The sequence below is a fragment of the Barbus barbus genome, assembly GCF_936440315.1.
Source record: "Barbus barbus genome assembly, chromosome: 6".
In the NCBI taxonomy this organism is placed as follows: domain Eukaryota; kingdom Metazoa; phylum Chordata; class Actinopteri; order Cypriniformes; family Cyprinidae; genus Barbus; species Barbus barbus.
This window is the reverse complement of record NC_136734.1, coordinates 29513483-29531687: the sequence shown is the minus strand read 5'-3', so window position 1 is coordinate 29531687 and position 18205 is coordinate 29513483. Positions and strand designations below refer to the sequence as shown.

At 38.5% G+C, this 18205-nt stretch overlaps 2 protein-coding genes across 3 annotated transcripts; one reads left to right on the top strand and one right to left on the bottom strand.

Moving 5' to 3' along the window:
- The first annotated feature begins 653 nt into the window (after positions 1-653).
- On the top strand, positions 654-3711 carry LOC306871728 (uracil phosphoribosyltransferase homolog). Of its 2 annotated transcripts, XM_079419848.1 has the most exons (8): positions 777-844; positions 928-1173; positions 1543-1585; positions 1824-1893; positions 2023-2085; positions 2167-2328; positions 2539-2637; positions 3283-3706. In XM_079419848.1, exons 2-8 carry the CDS (start codon positions 932-934, stop codon positions 3387-3389), a joined length of 786 nt encoding a protein of 261 aa, XP_079275974.1. In that variant the 5' UTR covers positions 777-844; positions 928-931; the 3' UTR covers positions 3390-3706. The 2 variants fall into 2 exon arrangements, with proteins under 2 accessions (XP_079275973.1, XP_079275974.1); XM_079419847.1 differs by having other exon boundaries at positions 654-1173; positions 3283-3711.
- LOC306871729 (palmitoyltransferase ZDHHC15A-like) lies at positions 3702-13185 on the bottom strand. The gene is made up of 12 exons (XM_079419849.1): positions 12971-13185; positions 12225-12251; positions 12003-12097; positions 10733-10853; positions 9412-9481; positions 8951-8983; positions 6832-6952; positions 6457-6589; positions 6248-6374; positions 5292-5392; positions 4713-4771; positions 3702-4088 (listed from the first exon to the last, which is right to left on the bottom strand). The coding sequence occupies exons 1-11, from the start codon at positions 13134-13136 to the stop codon at positions 4728-4730; spliced, it is 1038 nt and encodes a 345-aa protein (XP_079275975.1). The 5' UTR covers positions 13137-13185; the 3' UTR covers positions 3702-4088; positions 4713-4727.
- Positions 13186-18205: the final 5020 nt, after the last annotated feature.

Genomic DNA, 18205 nt, shown 5'->3' with positions numbered 1-18205 from the left:
GATGTACACATCATCTGAAAGCTGAATAAAGAAGCTTTCCAATGATGTATGGTTTGTTAGGACAGGACAGTATTTGGTTGAGATACAACTATTTGGAATCTGAGGGTGCAAAAACAACTTAATATTAAGAAAATCGCCTTTGACGTTATCCAAATGAAGTTCTTTCTTACTAATCAAAAATTAAGTTTTTATATATCTACGGTAGGAAATTTACCAAATGGAAAATGATCTTTACTTAATATCCTAATGATTTTTGGCATACAAGAAAAATTGATCATTTTGACCCATACAGTGTATTGTTGTCTACTGCTACAAATAAACCCGTGCTATTATGACTGGTTTAGTGCTGCAGGGTCACATATACTAATCATTTACCGTTTGCTTCCTGCACTATTTGTTGGAGTGTTGAATCATCGTCCTGTAAGATCATTATTTATGATAGCATTTGTTGTTTTTATAATGATGTTTTAAGAGCACCAGCGCCTCTGACTGGTTTGCTTGAATGAGCTCCGCGGTGTCCCGCCCCTTACGTCAATGAGATATTAGCTGTGTTCGACTTGAAGCGGCGCTGCGCAGACTGATCAGTGTATGACATCAAAGTACCGCGAGAGCGATTGGAAAGCATAAAAGGATCCATCTGCTCTCTTATCGCTCTCGCGGTACTTTGATGTCATACACTGATCAGTCTGCGCAGCTCTGCTTCAAGTCGAACACACCTTTAGACTGGCACGATTTCTATCCAATCAGGTGAGCAGGGGATATTACGTCATATTGTTATTCCCCGGGAGCGTGCGGCGTGCGTCATGCGTCATTCGTCTCCTCCGCTCAACATGGCGAGATAGTGGTACAGATTCACATCATCCGTGGAACAGCCATCATTTAAGTGGACCAGGTGGTTTGGTGTAGTGTTTCTTTTTACGGTTTTAGTCCTATGGAAACGGATCTTATCGAGAGGATGCCGTGCCATAACCAGCAGCTGAATAACAGTGAGAGCCCCGAACACGCCGCGAAGCACGTCCGCTTCGCCCGCAGCAGCCCTGCAGCCGAGACCTGTCATGACGAACCGTGTGAAAGCCAAACCACGAGCGACATCCATCGACAAATAGGACCTCAGCTGAAGCTCTTGCCATTAAATGACCAAATACGAGAACTTCAGACAATCATTCGGGACAAGTGAGTGTCCAGTCCTCTCAACCGGATCTGCATTGAGTGCGTGTCCCATATTTAGGCCAGATCTGTATCATGTGCTATGTGAGCTAGAACATAAACCTGTAGTTTATCAGAATGTATCTAAAATGTACACGGACTAATCTGGGATATAGTCTCGTGTCATTGTCATTTACAGTTTGTCACATTGTGGCTTTTCAGAATCAGAATTAGCTTTATTCGCCAAGTGTGCGCAGACTGCCATAATAATAATAATGTGTATGAATCTGTAACAACAGATTTGTGCATTATTTACTCAATACAGCTGTATAAATAGACATATGCTTATGTATTTACATTGTACTTGAATCATTTTGCTCTTTCTGTTTCACTCAGAACTACCAGTAGAGGTGATTTTGTGTTCTGTGCTGATAGATTGGTAAGCATCACCAGAAATTGTGTAAATGGTCATTTTGTGTTTAAATGTCAACATATCAAACTAATGGATTACAACCAGATATTATCTTTATAAAGACCTTGTAAATAAAGGCAATCAACCCAGAGTAAATGTATGGTTGATTGCATTGCACTTGATTGTTTTGTATCGACTCTCATGTTCTGTATTTGGTTTGCTAGCCTTCAGTTTGAATCAGACAGGTTGTTTGTTTTGCTCCCAGATAAGATTAGTGGTGGAGGAGGGTCTCAATCAGCTTCCATACAGTGAATGCACTGTAACCACACCAACAGGTGAGCCTGTTACCATGGTGATTAATTCCCCTAGCTCACTGTAATCCTTTTGCATATTAATATAACATTGCCACCCTAAGCTGTTGAATTTGTGCAATTGCAAACTTTCATTATTTACTCCCTATGCAGGACATAAATATGAGGGTGTGAAGTTTGAAAAGGGAAACTGTGGGGTTAGCATCATGAGGAGTGGTGAGTCCTGCTGAAATTTACAGCTCTATTTAGCGTGCATGCCCTTTACACCAACAAAAAACACATGTATTGTGTGAGCAGGTGAGGCCATGGAGCAAGGCCTAAGAGATTGCTGCAGATCAATCCGCATTGGGAAGATTCTGATCCAGAGTGATGAGGAGACACAAAAGGCTAAAGTTTACTATGCAAAGTTCCCTCCTGACATCAGCCGAAGGAAGGTTCTTCTTATGTACCCTATACTTAGTAAGTACTTGACTTTTATAAAATGAAATAAATGCCCCACATAGAATCTGTTATTTTTTTCCACATTTTCTGCTTTGAATTAGGAGGGGGAAATCATGGCGGGAAAAAAAGTAAATGAGAATGACAGGAACTGCAATTTCATCTGGGTCTACCTGTAAATACTTTAAATATGGCATTAATAGGCACAATATTGCGTGTGTGTGTGTTCAGGTACAGGTAACACTGTGATAGAAGCGGTACGGGTGCTGAATGAACATGGCTTGCAGGCCAAACATATCATACTACTGAGTCTCTTCTCCACTCCACACGGTAAGAGACACACACACACACAGAGCAAACAGTGAAGACTTGATTTGTATTCTCATTCATTAATAAGTTATGACACATCTATAATTTACCTATCTTCTTTGTATAGGTGTTAATGTTAATAAGCTCTCAAGAACAAAGAACATTTATAAAACGATGCAAAATTAGCTGTAAATCTAATCCCAGTATTTGGAATATACTCACATTTACAAAAAAATAAATGTATAATTAATATACGCTAACATTCAAAAGGTTGGGGTCAATTATTTTTTTCACCAAGGCTGTACTTATTTACAAAAATACAGTAAAATGAGCAATATTTAGAAGTTAAAATAAGTGTTTTATTTTATAATAATATTATATTAATAATTTATTTATAATTTATTACTGTGATGGAAAAACTGAATGTAGCAGCTCCAGTCTTTTATCATCATCAGTGTTGCTTAATACCTTTTGTGGAAACTTTTTTTTTTGTTTAAGAACTTTTGATTAATTTAAAGTTCAGAAGAACAGCACTTATTTGGAAAATTTTTGTATTATAAATGTCTTTACTGTCACTTTAATTTTCTGCAATTTAATGCATCCTTGAAGAATAAAAGTATTAATTTCTTTTATATAAAGTCTATTATTAACTAATGCTGTGTACAGGTGCACGGTCCATTGTTCAGGAGTTTCCTGACATCACTATACTGACAACTGAAGTTCACGCTGTTGCTCCGACACACTTCGGCCAAAGGTATTTCGGCACAGACTGACAACCCACCAATAACACACACGTTCACTTGGATTCAGCTGAAGCGGCTTGAGTGTTTTGGTTTGGTTTTTGTTTTATCCATCTGGTAAAGCCTGAGCAGCCCACAGCAAGTGTCTCTGTGTGTGTGCGATTGGTTCATCAGGGCTGGCCTCTGTATTTTTATTGGTTGTTATTATATATTTATCCATGCTTAATGTGAGCAAATGTATTATAATCTTTGAAATACATGTGCTTATCCATGATGCCACCAGGATTAAAACAAAATGTTCCTAAACAGTGATGCAAAACAGAAAAAATACAAATAAAATATTTTGTATTAAATGAACTGTATTTGTTATTCATTTCACTCAAGACACTATTTAATAGTGTCTCATCATAAAGCTTCAAGAATCTATTCCCACAATAGAAAAACACCAAACTGCATTTCACCACAAAATAATAAATTTAAAACATTATCACTCAGCGGGACACCTGATAAAGCTCTCTCACACCCTGATCAGTAAAAGAGAGGTTTCGGAGACCTGATCGCTCCTGCAGGAAGTGTTCCAGGTGAAAACTGAGCATGCGGGCAGGTGTTCACCCTTGTCTCCCTGAGGGCTGCCCGCCACTCCTGTAAGCTTAACCTGTGATTGAGTTCTTTCTGAAATCGCCCCAGTTGAGAGACTCGCTGTGACGACGTCACATGACCCCTTCTGTCAACCTAGAAATACAAACAACGGTTTATATTATATAACTTTATTTCTACTACATTTGAATCCTTGAAGGTTGCTGCTTTAGGGGCCATTCACATATCGCGCCTAAAAACGCGTGGAAAACGCTAGGCGCGCCGCTTTCTCTTTTTTTCCAAAGCGCTCGGGCGGTTGCGCTCCGGAGGCGTCTGTCGTTGCTAAGCAACCATCAGCTGCGCTCTCCGTTACAACAAGGACATTTCAGCAATGGATTTCCAACACCGAAAAACACTTGCTGTAACTCTGTTACAAGATTTATTTACTAAGAAAAGTAAAAAACGCCGCAGTGTTTGGGTGCACCCCATACTTCAAAAACGTTGCTGAGGTTTCAAAGTAACGGAAAAGGTGAGGAAGTTGATTGGTTGGTTCTTGTCACATGACCTGCGGTGCGCTTGCGGCTCTGAAAAGTTGAGATGTTTTTATCTCGATGCGGCGCGGACGCGCCTGGAAAAAACGAGCGCGTCGCACCGCTTCCATTATGAGCGCGCATACCGCGCGTCTCCATTTGAAATAACGAACTTGAGCGCGCAAAAGACGCGATATGTGAGCGGCCCCTTAGACATGTGATTAAAAAGCAGAACAGTCATTTCTCATACCTTATTTCATTACTGCTAGTCATCCGCTGCTATGGTAACGGAGACCCCCTCAGGTGAGACTGATGGCAGCACAGAGTGAGACAGACAAATGGCTCAAATCAGACTTTTCGATCAGGTTGTGCAGGCCTGGTTTGGCCTCAAGGAGGCAGTATAAACTTGCAGTCTGAACCTCCTTTTTCCAAAATTACTCAAATTGCCAAGTAAATAATGTTTATATTACAATAAAAGATTCCATGTATTTCTCACCTAAACTGCTAGTTACTAATGAGAATTTAAAAAATGACTATTCCGAGTTTGTTTTTTACATCAGTAGGGGAATTTTAGAGTGTGTTCGTAATCCTACTCTTTGCGATAGCACACTTAAGTTAATGACAAAAGCAGAGAGGAGATCACCTTCAGAGACAGCGTGAGAACTGGGATAAATTCAGTCTCCTTCTAAATAAAAGATTTACCAAACCATTCTGACTACAGCAGGGACACAAAATTAGACGAACTAGGCTCTGATTGATTGATTAAACGGTAAACACAATTGGATGCTGACTAGCTTATGAAATATGATTCAGAATATGTGTGTCTTACCCACACTTCCTTCCATGGCACAATGTCCATTTCCATTCATCACTGAAGGACTGTGAGATGACATCTGCCATCTCAAGGGGAAAGACTGTCCATCCCCTTGACTGTGATGAACACAATAAGAAACAGTTGGTAAACAAACTCTGATATCTGTGTTTTGGCATTACGTCAAAATAAATCACACACATTTCAAATTCTTCTGATTCCTGCCATTTGACTAAACAGGGAAATGCAAGTATTGAACAAGGTAATACGGTACTGAAATTTATCAATACTGGCATTTCAATCTGAAAACTGGAAAATGTTATGTTGGCAATACCAATATGATAAAAGACAGTAAGCATTAATATACACCAACATTTGGAGTGAATATAATGAGTTTCATATTTCTAAAAGAAGTCTCCTATACTAATCAAGGCTGCATTTATTGGATCAAAAATACAGTAAAAAAAAAAACATTTTATTTATTCCTGTCATGGCAAAGCTTAATTTTCAGCAGCCATTACTCATCTCCAGTGTCACATGATCCTCTAGAAATGCTGATTTGGTACAAAATAATTTGGTAAAAAATAATCATTATTTATTGTTGTCAATAATTACTTGTTATAAATGTTGAAAACAGCTGTGGTGCTATACATACGATACATTTTTTTCCAGGATTTTTTGATGAATAGAAAGTAAAACAGTATTTATTTGAAACAACTATTTTGTAAGTATATAAACGTCTTCACTGTCATTTTTGATCAATTTAATGTGTACATGCTGGATAAAGGTAATAATTTTAAAAAATCATACTGGCCCCAAACTTGTGAACTGTAATCAATTCTATATGTATTATTATTAATAATAATTAGAATAAACAATTGCTCTGTGAAAATGATCCTGTCATAATCTTAAGTGTAAGTTGTCTATGGGTGTCAAGCATCGAGTCAGAACAATGAATATTGCGTAATACTGACCTGCTGAATACTGGAAATGCCCAGAGACTCTTGTTCTTTCCAAATACCTGTAAGAAGTTTGCCTGGACACCCACATCAAATGCCTCACTTGCTGGGCCATCCACAAAAAAGGGGACTGACAGCCACTCTGACAGAAAGACGATGAGAGATGTTATTACCCCTGCAAAACCTCATACAATATATGTGAATATGTGAAATGCAGGTTTTACCAAGAGTAGTTTTGTTGCTGGCGAGAAGCCAGATGTGGAAGAAGAGCAAAAAACAGAGGGTGACCGCAAACATAGCCGACACCAGTGTCAGGAACAAAACATGCAGTTTAACACAACTATCAAACAGTTTGCCCTGAGAGAGAGAGAGAGAAGAGTGTAATTCAGGAATATTGCATTAATTATATAAACAATTATTCATATAATGAGGATTATTGCATAATAAGTCATAATACTGAAAAAGATAAAACCTTTTTATTATATGTGCATTTAGATTTTATTAGAATGTGTTAAATTGAGTATATTTCAAATATCTGATGCCAAGCAACTGTGGACGTGCAAAAGTGCATGTGAATCTTGCTTAAAAATGTCACCCACCAGCCATAGTTGGATGAAGGTTGGTGTAACTGTTGCAACAATAAGCAGGCAATACAGCAGTGAGTAGAGCAGGAAGAGCATGAAGAACTTATAGTTTGAGAATCCAATACAGTTATTCAGCCTAAACATGCTCACAACAACACAGCACAAACATACAAGAAGAAAAGAATAAATGTCAACTTTTGAAAAATGACAGTCATATTGGCATTTAAACAAGATTCAAGTAACATGTTAAGAGACTCCAATAGCCTGCACAGCCTAAGCAACATAAGTGGAAAATTAAAGATATTTAAAGGAACATTATACTTAAAATTTTACAATATTTTGGGAATTTACTCACCCTCAGGCCATCCAAGATGTAAAAGAATTAGCTTCTTCATCAGAACAGGTAGAAATGTAATATTACACTTGCTCACCCCAAAGGATCCTCTGCAGTAAATGGGTGCCATCAGAATTAAAGTACAAAAACAGCTAGAAAAACAATAATTCACACAACTTATTCATCAATGAATGTCTTGTGAAGCGAAAAGCCTTATGTTGGTAATATACAAATCCATCCTTAATATGCTTTTCTGTTCAAATTGTTGTTTTCGGCTAAAATACGAGTCATCTATGTATAATACTGCTTTCTCCAGTGGACGTTTTGTCTGAATCAGGAGAGGAATGTGCACAAATCAAGCACAGTTTACAAGCAAGCACAGTCTAAAACAGTCGGTGTCGGTGGGGTTTAATCTGCAAGGACAACAGGGAATGGAATTTTTCCACTGGAGGAAGCGTTACTATTTAAAGGGAACTCTTATTTTGGCCAGAAGAAGAAATGTTTTGAAGGTATAGTTCACCCAAAAATGAAAATGACCCTATGATTTACTCCTCCTCAAGCCATCCTTGGTGTATATGACTTTCTTCTTTCAGACGAATACAATCAGTTATATTAAAAAATATCCTGGCTCTTCCAAGCTTTATAATGGCAGTGAGTGGGGGGGGGGGGGGGGGGGGGGGTCGAGATTTTGAAGCAAAATAAAGTGCATTCATCCATCATAAAAAGTGTGCCACATGGCTCTGGGGGGTGAATAAAGGCCTCCTGAGCAGAATCAATGCATTTGTGTAAGAATAATATTCATATTTAAAACTTTGTAAACCGTAATCTCTAGTTTCCGCTAACCGTCATACGCGCGTTCATGAGAGATTGCCATTCCAGCAAATGACTTAGGACATAGGTGAACATAGAAGCACAGAGGAGAGAAACACAGGTCACGAATTAGAAGTACAAAACGAGGATTTGTAAAGAAAAATGTCAGTGGATTTTGATTTTGGAGACTGGTTTACCTTTGCTCCTGTAAACAAAACTTGGTTCTTGCGAGACTAGCATATTCTCACTGGAACTTACACTATTATGCCTACGTCACCCGCTGGAACGCCACTCTCTCGTGAATGTGCATACGACAGTTAGTAGAAGCTAGAGATTACGGTTTATAAAGTTTTAAACATGGATATGTTTCCAACACAAATGCATCAATTTGCTTCAGGAAGCCTTTATTCACCCCCGGAGCTGTGTGGAACACTTTTTATGATGGATGGATGCACTTTTTGGGGATTAAAAATCTCAATCTCCATTCACTGCCATTATAAAGCTTGGAAAAGCCAGGATATTTTTTAATATAACTCTTATAGTGTTCATCTGAAAGAAGAAAGTCACATACACCTATGGCTTGAGGGTGAGTAAATCATGGGGTAATTTTCATTTTTGGGTGGATAGCTATAACAAAAACATGGCTTTTCACTTCATAAACTGTTAAATGACTGACTGAAGTCATGTGGATTACTTGTGGTGTTTTTATCAGCTGTCTGGACTCTCATTCTGATGGCACCCATTCACTGCAGAGGATCTATTCGTGAGCAAGTGATGTAATGCAAAATTTCTCCAAATCTGTTCCAATGTAGAAGTCTATATCTTGGGTGACCTAAGGGGAGGTACATTTTCAGCAAATTAAAATTTTTGGGTGAAATATTCTTTCAAAGTAAAAGTTATTACACTTAGATTAAACATTACAAAGCCACAGATTATAAAGTTGTTCACATTAACTGGAAATATGCATTTTTCAACAGCCAGTTTACAAACCATGGGCAATGATGATCCATCTTTCGTACACACCTACAGAAAAAAAGAAAGAGACAGACCGCAGGAGTGAAGTGCACAGGCCACAGGAACTATTCTCATTAAATAATAATAAAAACCCCAGTGTAATCAGACACACACATTCAAAATCTCCACAAACACACAGTCATTCTTTTTCTCCATCTCACTCACGCTCTCTCACACACTCAGACCTGGACTTTAATTAAAGAATGGGAACCTGATATTGACACAGAGCGAAACTTATTTGAGAAGATTCACTGTGTCCACTCAAATAAATGTGACCAAGCGCTTCAACAACATCCTGTAATTATCACACACACACTCACCCACAGATCGCATTTCTACGTCTCCCTTTCATTAAGGGAAGAGTGCGTAGATGAGTGGGAGATGCACTGATACGCACACAGAAATAGAGAGAGGGAGCGAGAGAGGGCGATTCTTACATTTGGCAGACAGAACAGTGATGGCAGCGATCTGGTTTTATCAATTGGCAGTGATGACAGAACCTGATAGCTGAGATGAACACACACACAAACAACCAAATAAATAAATAACATTTTCTCCAACATTTAGGTAAATGGAATCCCTCTTTGATTACAGACTATTATGTACGTGTTCATTCATGTTGTTCAGCCTAAAATATCTTATATTAAAAGATAGTTTTAGGGTATTTAACAGAAATGTATAATGTTTGAACATTCACCCAAATGATTTAGTCAGTATAAATTATGTCTTGATTCATGGCTTCAAAACTCACAAATGGATCACTCACCAAACAAGAACAAAAAAAAATCAGTACAGATGCTTTAGTGCTTAGAATCCAAAACTAATAAAAAATAGTCCAATTGCTTTTAAATAAGAAAGTCTACTTGATGGTCATTGTAATATAGTTATGTATTATGTACTAAAATATTAAAATTCATCATCATTTTCCTTACTATTACCGTTAGTACATGCTGATCTACCTATAAAATAAATGATTCCCCCTTTTCCCCTCTTGTTTGTTGTTGACACACTGGTATTATTGAATTGATCATTTGTGTTAGAGGAAAATTATTTCTAAAAAAAAAATTGGCTTGGGAGTGTTGCAATCAGTTACAAGACGGTGGCATTTAACAATTATCGTTCACTGAATTTCAGCAATAAATGACTTCAATTTAGTTTTGTTGCAGGGCTGGGTATCAATACAGATTTCCCAATTCAATCTGATTCTAATTCATTTGGGTGTATTACAGTTATAATCTCTTTTTCTCATTAGCAGAGATCATATAAAAATGATCTCTGCTAATGCAAGAAATGTAGGCAGTGTTTGATATAAACTCAAACGGTAACTCATCTCTTTGAAATATTCAACAGAACAAACTCATAAGACTCATTAGTTTCGGGAAACGGGCTACACTGATTGGACTGATGTTTTTGATTTACTAAAAAGTACAAACCTAGAATATAATTTATTTTGCCACAGTGCTAAATATTCAGTACTGGCAACACAGATTCCCCAGTGATGCAGGGAAACCTTCTAAAATGGTGCAGAAGATGCTTTTCACTGAAAGCCATTCAAAATGCACTAATTGCAGATTCAGTGTCTCCGGAGTAATCTAGGGTTTAGTGGCTTCCCTTAATTACATGGTGCTGATGGAGCAGGTTAATGTTTACAGGTTCAGTGTGAATTGAGTTACATCTGGAGTGGATCCAGTTAAGTTTTGAGATGTTATTTATACTTCACATTGTTGTATTTGTTACAGTGCTGATGGGTTTCCTGACCTCCTGCTGCCGTACGTGTGTGAACTGAAAGCTTCTGGGAAATTTCCAGAAGAATCTGACTCTTCTCCATACCGCCACGCTCCTGCTCATAGAGCAGCGAGTCTGAAGAGGAGAGCTGAAACTGAACACAGACACCGGCGCACGCACGCACACACACACACACACACACATACAATTAGCAAATTAGATGGCGGTGCTCTGAGAGGGAGAGGGGTTTCTTTTACTCTCCATTTGTCACGTATGACATGTCTGACTTGAATAACTTGCAGGTGGACGGCCTGACCCCCGTACGAGCCCAAGTCTACATATCACTTCTGTAGAGGTGAAGCCAGCAGAAATGAGGAGCAGTTTAATTCCCCTAGCTAAAACGTACGACATAACGACATAACCATGTCAAACATTAGGAAAATTAGGGGGGACTAAACCAAATTTTGTTGGGGTGGGGGTATTTTATTGGATGAAATCATATAATTAAAGGATTTGTAAATGATAGGCTCTATTTTCAATTCAAAACATCTGACATTACTATTATCTGACTATTTACATTTCGATAGTATATGTTTAGCTATTACATAGTTCCTTACAATCTTTTTTGCAATGTGTTAAACTGTAATTCATGTTCAGATTCTTTGGACAGTAAAGCCTGTCATCTTTGATTTGATTGGCCATCTCAATCATTTTGACATTGATGAGCATTGTTAGTCCACTAAGGATGAACAAAAAGCATAAAAAGGTAATTTTTGTCATCGTAACAACAAACAAGGTGGAGCATAATGGACTGCAGCAGAGCAGCATCAGCACTCTCAGAAAAAAAGGATAAAAGCTGTCACTAGTCCTTTCAAAAGGTACGAATACTTACAATAAATACACTGATATGCACACTTCAGGTACTAACATGTACCTCTAAGCTACAAGTACATACTTTTCAGGGGGTAAATAAGGTACAAAGGTGTACCTTTTGAAAAGGTATTGCCCCAGTGACAGCTTTTGTACATTTCTTCTGAGTGTGAAGAATATCAAATATTGGTGGGGAAATTTTGGGCATATTAGAGTATTTGGTGGGTGGAGGTGACCTCATCCCATTTCATTTCTGGCAGTTATGCCCTTCCGGTAACGGTACCAGATAGTCATACATTGTTTATGTTGTAATCCAAGTTAGGCACTTCAAAGAATGGTATGAGCACAAAAAAAACAAAAGCTATAGGTGTCAAGTCCAGAAAATGAACTTTTTTGAGAGGGTAAAGAACCATCACTTAATAATGCTACTTACTTCCTCAGAAGGAGAGGATGGTGGAGTGGACAATGTTTTCCAAAATGACCACGAGAACATTCCAAAACAGACGTGGAACAGGCAAAGGAACACCACTGATGGAGAGAATATATACAAACAACTATCAATCAAAATAACTGGAAGCAAATATCAATTAATTCAAACATTAGAACTGTATATTTTCATACAATAAGTATCTAGAAGAACACAAACACTACATACCTCTCTGCATTGAACAGGAAAGCAGGACTGTCACAAATATGAACAAGAGTCAACACAACAGTCATTTATAATATCTATAACAAGCATAATATATACATTAATAAACTTTTGAATGAGTTACAGAGATTCAGAACTCAATATGATGCTCAATGACTTTCCAAACCAAAAAAAGAGACTGGGGAGTGAAACAATTTGAACCAAAAACAGGAGCTTCCTACCTGAAATGACTACAATAATCTTTGTGTTCTAACACAATGCACTTCTACTAAACCCACAAACACTGCACAAAACAGATCATTGCACAGGCTTCATTTTCTATAGTTGCGTGAGTGACTATCGAGGTCTGTATTTGTTTGCAATTGTTCTGAATCGAAATGTTTTTAGCTTCTTGCACTAGCTTTATTAATAATGGTTTGGTGGATGCATAATTAATTTTGAACAAGTAAATTTGATTTGAAATTCATATGAATGCACATAATTTAAATTAAACCCCACCTCTTCAATGAAGTAATTTGTAACTGACATTAAATTTCACAGACAACTGATACTTGAGGATTTCAAAACTACTTTAATCCGTAGCAGACAAACACAATGTCTCATATTAAATTGAGAAACAACACAAAAACACAGTTGCACACAAACAAAACATGTTACATCAAGTCCGGTTTCACCTACATTCTGATATCACCTGTTTTTTACATCACTAAACACCTAACTTTAAATATTTTGCTAAAAATATTACTCACTCCAACAGAAGTGCACGACATAAGCGTAGTATGACCACATCACAACCATAATAACGATCGTAACCGGGATCCAGTGGAGAAGCCGGAGGCACGCGGTCAGAAGCATCACGATGCCCGTCACAAGTCTCTCTCTCTGGACAATCTGTGACCGGAGCAACGAGCCCATATAGTAAGTGAAGTGAAGGGACACACTGCCAAGTATACTGCTTCATAGTAATGAAGCAGAGGAATAAGAGAAACAGCGCCCTCGCAGGACAAAGCAAGTTTTTTATTTCTTTATATCCATGATTTCATTCCAAAGCATTTGAACAGAGAAGTGTGCTCACGTCAACAAAGATTGAGCTTTCGAATTTTAAACTTAAAGACACTTTTTAATATTTAAACAAAATGTATTAGCAACAACACTGGCAACAGTCTGTTTGTATACAGGCTACTGAACCCCCGTTGTTTGTGTCCAAAAGCACATACTTCTCTTCATACTCCTCCTGGTTTTGAGGTAGATAGAAAAGCAGAAGGTCTCATACAGTAAGGAATTGGTTTTGCTTTAAGGTTCAAATTTACGCAGTAGAAATTCTGACAACACCACAGTTGCTTTGAGGTCTCAAAACATGTGCCTAAACGACATCTTGTGAGTCCATTCAGTGCTCTAATGTTAAAACTACATTCGTATTGCCGATGTATTTACAGCAGCTTATTTATATCAGGCCCAACACAAACTATACTATATTGTTTCTGAGCTGTTTCAACTGAGAAAAACTTGCACTGACTGGTCTTAAAACATATCAGTGCCTTTGTTTTGTCTCAAGTTGGACACCAGTAATGTTTTTTTCTAAGGCATGTTAATAAAAATGACTTAAATGTCCTAATTGAACTATGGCCTAATCCTGGCTAAGCCCTGTCTGTGAAACTGGGCCTTAATGTTTAAGCATATAATGATATTCTAGGGAATTGTGTGCTTCTACTTTTATAGCATCAGTTTGGACAGGATCCTTTTAGTGCCTCTGTGTATAAGGCAAGGTTCAAGACATGATTGATTCAGTCAGTGTGGAAGAACTTTAAATGCAGACCTTGAGCTAAAATCTCATCACCAAACACCAATGACTTGTACATAAGGGTACTGTCATTTTAGACACATCCAAAACTGTTGCAACAGAGATGGAAATACAATTTTTAAATACATGAATTGTTTCCATCTTTGCCACAGTTTTGTTAGTGCCTTTTTCTGTTCTAAAGAAGGGGGTGTCCCAACACTTTTGTCCTTATAGTGTCTATACAAGTCATTGGTGTTTGGTGATGAGTTTTTGGCTCAAGGTCTGCATATAAAGTCACACCAGAGGTGTTCAGCTGGGATCAGGACTTGGCTTTCAGCAGACCAGTCAAGCTCTTCCACACTGACTGAATCAATCATGTCTTTTTGAACCGTGCCTTATACACAGAGGCACTGTCATGTTAGAATAGAAAAGGATCCTGTCCAAACTGTTGCTATAAAATTAGAAGCACACAATTCCATAGAATATCATTATATGCTTTAACATTAAGAGTTGTACTCATAGAAATTACTAAAGTAGACAAACATGTTCATTAGAAGGGGGTGATCCAATACTTTTGGCAATATAGTGTATGTGTTCGGAGGAGAGGGGGATCGGGTTATGTGTTTGGTTTTGGAACTAAGGAAGCCACTTTGGGATGCGTTGAAATGTGATGTTGGAGTTGTTATAAGTGGCCCAAGCAGCAGAAGGTTCAGCATTGAAGTGAAGTGAAGTGACATACTGCCAAGTATGGTGACCCATACTCGGAATTCGTGCTCTGCATTTATCCCATCCAACGTGCACACACACAGCAGTGAACATACACACACCGTGAACACACACCCGGAGCAGTGGGCAGCCATTTATGCTGCGGCGCCCGGGGAGCAGTTGGGGGTTCGGTGCCTTGCTCAAGGGCACCTCAGTCGTGGTATTGAGGGTGGAGAGAGCGCTGGACATTCACTCCCTCCACCTACAATCCCTGCCGCCCCATTGCCTTGTTTCACGTGCAATGAAGAAGTTGAAGGAACACTCTTGGTTGTATAGGCGAAGTTTAGAGAAGCCAGAGCCTGCTGAGGATGTTCAATTTTAATGCAGAACATACACACACAGAATGCTCAATGTCAGGCCAGAGGTGAAATATTACCTGTAGCGCCTGGTTGGCGTTTCTGGGGGTGAGTTCATTGGAGTTCTGTACAGAGGCCTGAAAGAGACGAGTCATGAATAGGTGCATGCAGAAATAAAAACATTTCCACAAAGCTGGAAGCGCAGCAGCGTCCAAAATGTCTTGGTACGCTGAAGAATTTCATATTTCCCATGGTAGTAAGGGGCTTACACTATACCATTTTCCCTCCTCCATTAAACTTTATAGTTGGCACGATGCAGTAAGGCAGGTAATATTCTCCTGGCATATATACAGTAGTCAACATTTGAGGTGGATAAAAACCTTTCATCAAAATTGTCCTAAAACCTAAACCTGCTTTCTTGATCCTCTAAAATTGCTACGTGTACTGCATCAGACTAACCAAGACTTGTCACAGCACTTGCATATTATTGCTCTTTTGTTGGTTTTGATTGCTTCTATTGTCCTCATATGCAAGTCGCTTTTAAAAGTCTTCTAAATTACTAAGTGTAAATAATATATATAAGTGGGTTTTAGGCGGCAAGTCCCATGTTTGTGATGTGTACCACCTGAGGGCGCTCCATACCAGTTTGAAAACCACTGATTTAATATTTGCAGCGAGTACCTTCTTTTCTGCACGGTATTCATCCCAGGCTGCTCTGCGCTCTTCCTCGCTCAGCTCCTCTTCCTCCCGGTGGTCTAACAATGAGTTGTGCTCATGATAACTAACTATGATCTGCCCACAGCTCTGCAGCAGCTGAGCCAACAGGTCATCCTGTTAGACAAAAGCTTATGGTCATCTGTGTGTTTGTTTGCTGTCTGTACCATAGCAGAGGCATTTATGTGTGCTTACCACAGGCGTTTGTGTGTGTTTACTGGGCCGTAGGTCTGGCTGGAAGAGGTACAGCTCATTCAGCTGACTGTGTGTGAAGTGTCTTTGAATCTGCTGCTGGTCCAGAACACGAGAGGACAGTGACTGTTTAGCAACTTGCCGCTCATAAATGTTCTGTTCCATGGTCCCCTACCCCCCCACCACCAAAAAAACAAGAGGCTGCATTAAAATTGTAAGAAGATAGATGCACATATACATGTTAAAACTACAACAATAAAAAAGTATAAAATAATACTGGAAATATATAGTATACATTTAAAATATATAAATGAAAACTTAAAAATAAAATATAAAAAATAAAAATAGTGTCTCTAAAATTTAAATAATTAATAAAAAAGACAAAATAAATCCACAAGAGAACATCACCTTTAAAATATTAAAAAGCCTGAATTTTTTCTCATATATATACACACACACACACACACACATACATACATACATAGATATATACACACACAGTGCCGTGAAAAGGTTTTTGCCCCTTTCCTTTTTTTTTTTTTGCATATTTGTCACACTTAAAAGATTCAGATCATCAAACAAATTTTAATATTACACAAAGATAACCAGAGTAAATAGAAAATGCAATTTTGAAATAATGATTTCATTTATTAAGGGAAGAAAGCTGTCCAAACCTGCCTGGCCTTACGTGAAAAAATAATTGTCCCCTAAATCTAATAACTGGCTGCGCCACCCTTTGCTGCAACAACTGCAATCAAGCATTTGCAATAACTCTCTTTCACATCGCTGTGGAGGAATTTTGGCCTGAATTTTTAATTCAGCCACATTGGAGGGTTTTCGAGCATAAATGGACTGTTTAAGGTCATACCACAGCATCTCAATCAGATTTAAGTCCGGACTTTGACTTGGCCACCCCAAAACCTTAATTTTGTTTTTCTTGAGCCATTCAGAGGTGGACTTGCTGGTGTGTTTGGGATCATTGTCCTGCTGCATAACCCGCTTGAGCTTGAGGTCACAAACTGATGGCCGGACATTCTCCTTCAGGATTTTCTGATAGAGTGCAGAATTCATGTTTCCATCAATTATGGCTAGTCGTCCAGGTCCTGAAGCTGCAAAGCAGCCCCAGACCATCACACTACCACGTTCGACTGTTGGTATGATGTTCTTTTTATGAAACGCTGTGTTGGGTTTACGCCAGATGTAACGGGACACACACCTTCCAAAAAGTTCAACTTGTGTCTCATCAGTCCACAGAATATTTGCCCAAGCCTTGGGGCAAGATTGTTTTGGCAAATGTGAGAGGAGCCTTTGTGTTCTTTTTGGTCAGCAGTGGCTTTTGCCTTGGAACTCTCCCATGGATTCCGTTTTGCCCAGTCTCTTTCTTATTGTTGAATCATGAACACTGACCTTAATTGAGGCAAGTGAGGCCTGCAGTTCTTTAGATGTTGTTCTGGGTTCTTTTATGGGTTTCATCCTCCTGGATGAGTTGTTGTTGTGCTCTTGGAGTAATTTTGGTAGGCTGGCCACTCCTGGGAAAGTTCACCACTGTTATAAGTTTCCCCAATTTGTGGATAATGGGTCTGACCGTGGTTCGCTGGAGTCCCAAAGCCTTAGAAATGGCTTTATAACTGATACATGTCAACTATTTTGTTTCTCACCTGTTCTTGAATTTCAGCATGATGTTTTGCTCTTTAAGCGTGCTTCACTTTGTCAGACAGGTTCTATTTAAGTGATTTCTTGATTCAACAGGTCTGACAGTAATCAGGCCTGGGAGTGGCTAATGAATTTTTTCCCTTAATAAATGAAATCATCATTTAAAAACTGCATTTTGTATTTACTTGCATTATCTTTATGTAATATTAAAATATGTTTGATGATCGGAATCCTTTAAGTGTGACAAATATACAAAAAATGTAAAACAGGAAGGGGGCAAAACCTTTTCATGGCACTGTACACACAGACAGATAGACAGATAGATAGATAAGATAGATAGACAGATCAACATATAGATAATTACATTTACATTTATTCATTTAGCTGACGCTTTTATTCAAAGCGACTTACAATTGCTATATATGTCAGAGGTCGCACGCCTCTGGAGCAACTAGGGGTTAAGTGTCTTGCTCAGGGACACATTGGTGTCTCACAGTGGATTCGAACCCGGGTCTCTCACACCAAAGGCATGCGTCTTATCCACTGCGCCATCACCAGTATGTGTATACCTGGGCCAGAAAACA

Excerpts from the sequence above, each read along its gene's own strand:
- LOC306871728 (XM_079419847.1), top strand. The coding sequence starts at position 932 with ATGGAAACGGATCTTATCGAGAGGATGCCGTGCCATAACCAGCAGCTG. Across the intron at positions 2,086-2,166 it reads GGTTAGCATCATGAGGAGTG|GTGAGGCCATGGAGCAAGGC; the intron begins GTGAGTCCTGCT and ends TTGTGTGAGCAG. Across the intron at positions 2,638-3,282 it reads TCTCTTCTCCACTCCACACG|GTGCACGGTCCATTGTTCAG; the intron begins GTAAGAGACACA and ends TGCTGTGTACAG.
- LOC306871729 (XM_079419849.1), bottom strand. The coding sequence starts at position 13,136 with ATGGGCTCGTTGCTCCGGTCACAGATTGTCCAGAGAGAGAGACTTGTG. Across the intron at positions 6,375-6,456 it reads CAGCAACAAAACTACTCTTG|AGTGGCTGTCAGTCCCCTTT; the intron begins GTAAAACCTGCA and ends TCTTTCTGTCAG. Across the intron at positions 4,772-5,291 it reads TGCCATGGAAGGAAGTGTGG|TCTCACCTGAGGGGGTCTCC; the intron begins GTAAGACACACA and ends TGCTGCCATCAG.